The sequence below is a fragment of the Seriola aureovittata genome, chromosome 6 (genome assembly GCF_021018895.1).
Source record: "Seriola aureovittata isolate HTS-2021-v1 ecotype China chromosome 6, ASM2101889v1, whole genome shotgun sequence".
Classification (NCBI taxonomy): domain Eukaryota; kingdom Metazoa; phylum Chordata; class Actinopteri; order Carangiformes; family Carangidae; genus Seriola; species Seriola aureovittata.
Window position 1 is genome coordinate 11,247,143 of NC_079369.1, and position 4,601 is coordinate 11,251,743.

The 4,601-nt window shown below is 40.7% G+C and overlaps 1 protein-coding gene across 1 annotated transcript; it reads right to left on the minus strand.

Annotated features, from left to right (window-relative positions):
- Nucleotides 1-277: 277 nt before the first annotated feature.
- On the minus strand, nucleotides 278-3,989 carry ccl44 (chemokine (C-C motif) ligand 44). The gene is made up of 5 exons (XM_056378824.1): nucleotides 3,765-3,989; nucleotides 2,572-2,701; nucleotides 1,680-1,827; nucleotides 1,388-1,454; nucleotides 278-1,266 (listed from the first exon to the last, which is right to left on the minus strand). Exons 1-4 carry the CDS (start codon nucleotides 3,826-3,828, stop codon nucleotides 1,416-1,418), a joined length of 381 nt encoding a protein of 126 aa, XP_056234799.1. The 5' UTR covers nucleotides 3,829-3,989; the 3' UTR covers nucleotides 278-1,266; nucleotides 1,388-1,415.
- Between the last annotated feature and the right edge of the window lie 612 nt (nucleotides 3,990-4,601).

Below are 4,601 nucleotides of genomic sequence, written 5' to 3' on the forward strand. Positions count from 1 at the left end.
AGAGTCTACGGCCATGCTAGCAGCTCTGTGAGACTGCACTGCACAGCAGCCAGTGTTTTGAGTTAAATGCTAATGTCATTATGCTAACTTGCTCATAGTGCCAATGCTCATAATTTATATTAGTATATTATTCATATAATAGTATGTATAATGTTTACTATGATCATTGTTTTAGTTTAGCTTGTTAGCGTGCTAATATTTACTGTTTACTGTACTGTGTAGTAAATAGGACATGCAGAGAAACACAAGATACAAAAAGAGAGTGACGCAGTTTGAGTTATTATTTCAGATTAATTTATAAAATTGAGATACTGTGTTTTAACATACAGTGCATTCTTCTACAATACTTGTGTGTTTCACACACAATTGAGCCCTCAAAGTTTTAACAGCCTTGCCATGTGGTGAATTGAGTCATGAATACTTTGGCATAGTTTAGTGACGGACTATTGGTGAAAAAAGACAAATGTAAACTGCAAATAGATATGGAAATGACTGGTCGATGTCTGAGGGCCTAATTTTAAAAGATTGACTCAGGTTTCATACTGAATTTATAAACAGTCAACATACAAAGTGGATAAATATCAGGAACATTTGCTCTTTTATGTAACAGAGTTGAATTCAGCTGGAATCTTCTCTCTGATCCCACTGATTTCACCTGTCTAACAGTCAGATACAGAAGGTCAAAGCCTGAACAAGGATTTTTAAACTTTAAGACAACTGGGACCTGGATTGTACAAAACGAGGTGCAAATCAATATTAGTTCCCCAGTATTCTGTACACTCAGTGCGACAAAACCCCATCTACTTTACTGTGTGAAGTGTCATTACACATTACTGAAGGTATACAAGTCACAAATAAGCATAGAGTATTTTGCTGATATACAATATTAATATCACTGCTCATTTATCCTTTGTTTAATTACAACTTTTTCACTGATTTTACATCAGCCACGAGTAGGTTTGTTTTTGTAGAGGGAGACACTTCCAGGCAGACTCCGGCAAATAACAGTATGAGCCATTAAAAAAAAAATCAATTCAACTTATCTTACAAGTAAATACTCCTCTGTTGAGACTGTTCCAGCCACGTGTTTGGGAATATTTCAAGCACAGTTCATATTTAAATATCTAAAGCCATTTAAATATGTATTGCTGCCCAGGTCTGGTCCCAGGGAGACGGATAGTGTAGACAGAGAGAGACACGAGACGACTGGAGAAATCAGCAAGCTTCGCCATGTTAAGAAGGCGAGCTGCTGAAAGTTTACTTGGCCTGTAGAAAAATGGGAAGAATGTAAAAATAAACGAAACATTTGAAAGAGGAACTTTTTCATATTATATACATATTATATGCAATGCACTGAACTTGCATGACTAAAGTTTTAAAGACTTACTTATGACTATGAGTTTTCCTCCGCTCCATCACTCCACATTGAGAACCGCCCAGTTATCTTTCTTGTCCTGATAATCACAAGAGAAGAAGCTCTATTAATGTCTCATGTAACAAGGAAATAACATGAAGAGGTACTCTTCTAAACTAATTTAATTCAGAATGATACAAACAGATACAGTAGATCAAAGTGTTAGACTTATTACATTTTATTTTATTACATTTGATACACAGTGTATTGTGGGATTACTGGAGGGTGTAACAGTCATGGAGCTGTAAAGTAGCTTGTGTCTGACCTCTGACATGACAGGCAGGTTGTCATGAGGAAGGAGCCACATGGTTCGGTGGGCCTTGGTTCTCTGTCTCTGCAGGAGTTTTCTCAGCAACCTCTTCACCTTACGGTCTCTGGGGTCTGCACATTTCACCGCTTTCTTTGTGTAAAGACTACAAAAAGAACATAATACTTATTACACAATACAGTATTGAAGTACGAGGTTCTGTTGAACTTTGTGGGAAAAAGAAAGAAACCCAGAATCTGAATCTGTTGTATGCGGAAGCAAGAGAATAGCAAAACCAGTGATTCAGCAATAATGTGGAGGACTACTCCATTACTAAGATGTCTGTCAGGTGTAGCAAAGCATCAGAGAATCACAGAGTTGCTATTAAATGACTGGAATTAGTCAAATACATTTTTTTAATTTTTTGCTGTGGTAGAAAGAAGTCCAACTGTGACCAAAACTTGAACAAAAGAGGCTGTTAACCAATGAAATAGAGAGGACCAAAAGAAACTCTTGTATCTATAAGAATTCCATGTTTTTGTTAACTGGACCACATGAAAAAGCAAGCTCTTCATTCCCCAGCTACATCGGATTTCTCTGACCCGCTGGAAACAATAGGTATCACAATGCAGAATGGTTTACTTAACTAAACCCTGCTGTTCTGACTGACTGGCTGCGGCAGGGCTCAGCTGGCTTGGAAGGTATTTTCAGATGGCTTGTTATTCCCACATATTTCCTTTCTTACTTCCCTGGCAATTACAGCTCCGAGCCCTGCCATAACAACATGACCTGGAAAGATGACAATGCCTCTCAGCCCGGCTCTGCCCTCCTCTAACGAGAGGCATATTTTCCATGCCTGCAGATTGCTGTGTTCTCTTTAGCTCCAGGAGTGGATAGTTGAAATACTTGCATGATGGCTTGTATACTGCAGTCGGGCCCCTCCGTCTGCACCTCAAACCGCAACACATCTTTGGTACGCACCTTGCCCTGGGAGTACAACATGCAGCACTGGACATCTCTCTGCATCTGCACACCTTTACCTGGGAAACAAAAGAGGCAAACACAGAGAAACAAGAACGAGAAAGCATTAGGAAAAAAAGAAACTGACAAAGTGACCCTGAAGTTCTTTGGTGTCAAACTCACTTCATCATGCTGGCTTATTGCCTTCTATTTCAGACCTTTTATATTAGCTAACAAGGTCATATCAGAGCAAAATTCTCAAACAGGACACTGAAGCAACAACATGGCAGCCAGAAAAGTTTTATCATGAATTGCATTCAAATCAGATACAGACACATTTTAAAGCCATATTTACTTCATGGGACCATGATTTTTAAGCTCTCTGAAGTCAGTATTCTGGTGTCAGCAAAGACTGAAACACTGTGTTTTGGAAGCTTTTGTAGACAGAAAAAAAATGTTATCTGTTCTGCAGAATGTGCACATGCCATCTGGTTACATATACACACTCACATATGGACACACATATACACACACAAGAATGCCAGAGGAATTACAATGGCATCCCATTGTGCAGCAAAACATACTATCATGCCAGTGAAACGAAAGAGAGAGGGAAAGTGAGAGAAGGAGAGGAGGGAGTGTGTGTTTGTGTGGAGGGTGTGCCATGATGCCTTTTCATCCAAAGCAATTGGGTAAACAAATTAAAGTGTGATGTGAGGCAGCAGGAGCAATAAGAGCTGTAAAATAGGACAGTGCTGCTTTGTTATGCCACAGATGATCTAGAATCCATCCTCAGGCACATCACCGCACTTCCAGCGCTTTCACAACATTTCGAAAAACAGACGAGGTGACACCATCACACAGACTGAGCCCTGACACAGTTGCTGTCTTTCTGTGTGTGTGTTGTGGGATTTCAGATGCTCGTCCTCCTGCGTTCTGCCCCTCTGTTTACATCCATGCCTCCCTCCCTGCTGCTCCTGCTGCTGCTATCTCTCTTTCCCTCTTCTCTCCTTTTTCTGTCTTCGCCATCGCTCTCTTGCTACACTGTCCACCTGCAGGGTGCATGCAAGCCATGCAACACACACACACACACACACACACGCACACACACACCCATACAAAGTAAGTATGGCTATGTCCTACCTTCCACAGATGCCAGGAGGATAACAGTCAGAGAGATAACAGTCAACATCTGCAGCATGACCATGATGAGGCTGGCAGAGAGGAGGAGAGGAGAGGAGGATAATCTACTCTGTCACCTCTCCCTCTATGGCTGCCTCTCTTATATTACTCCCTCCCTCTCTTTATACCTCCCTGCCCATCTCTCACTCACTCACTTCCACCACCTCTCTTTTTCTGTCTTACCGTCTTTCCCTCCCACCCTCCGTTTTTCCATTTTCAGTCATTCTCACGCTCAACTAAACTCCCTCCCTCATTCCCTTTCTCTTTCACACTCATCTCACCTCTCACTCATTTCTCCCTTCTTGTTGCCTCGCTCAAAATGCCAAGCCTCATTTGTCTCATTTGTGGCTTTAAATTCCTCTTACATCCCACCTCGTCTCTTGTCCTCAGTGCATTTTCTCTGACAGGACTGAAACAGATTTAGTGGGTGAAACCAACAAGGAATCACCCTGTACATTTCGCATCAGCCCTGATTTGGCATTAAAATAGCAATTCATCTCCAAATAATATTCAATTAACCCTAGTATGCAGCTGTATAGTGTAGTTGCGGAAACTCTTAGACTGAAGAGTGGGCGTGTCTCACTTGTGCATCTGGATCAGTCTTGAAGCAGAGTTATGTTCTGTGATGGATTCCAGACAAAATGCCAAACACACCTAGAAACTGTGATAAACTGCATTCATTAACTTAGAAAGGAAAACATGTATACATTTATCATGGTAAAAAAAATGCAAGTTGTAGATTTGTGATGTTAAATGTATCATTAACTTGTACCATTAAAACTGAACTCTACCTGTAAT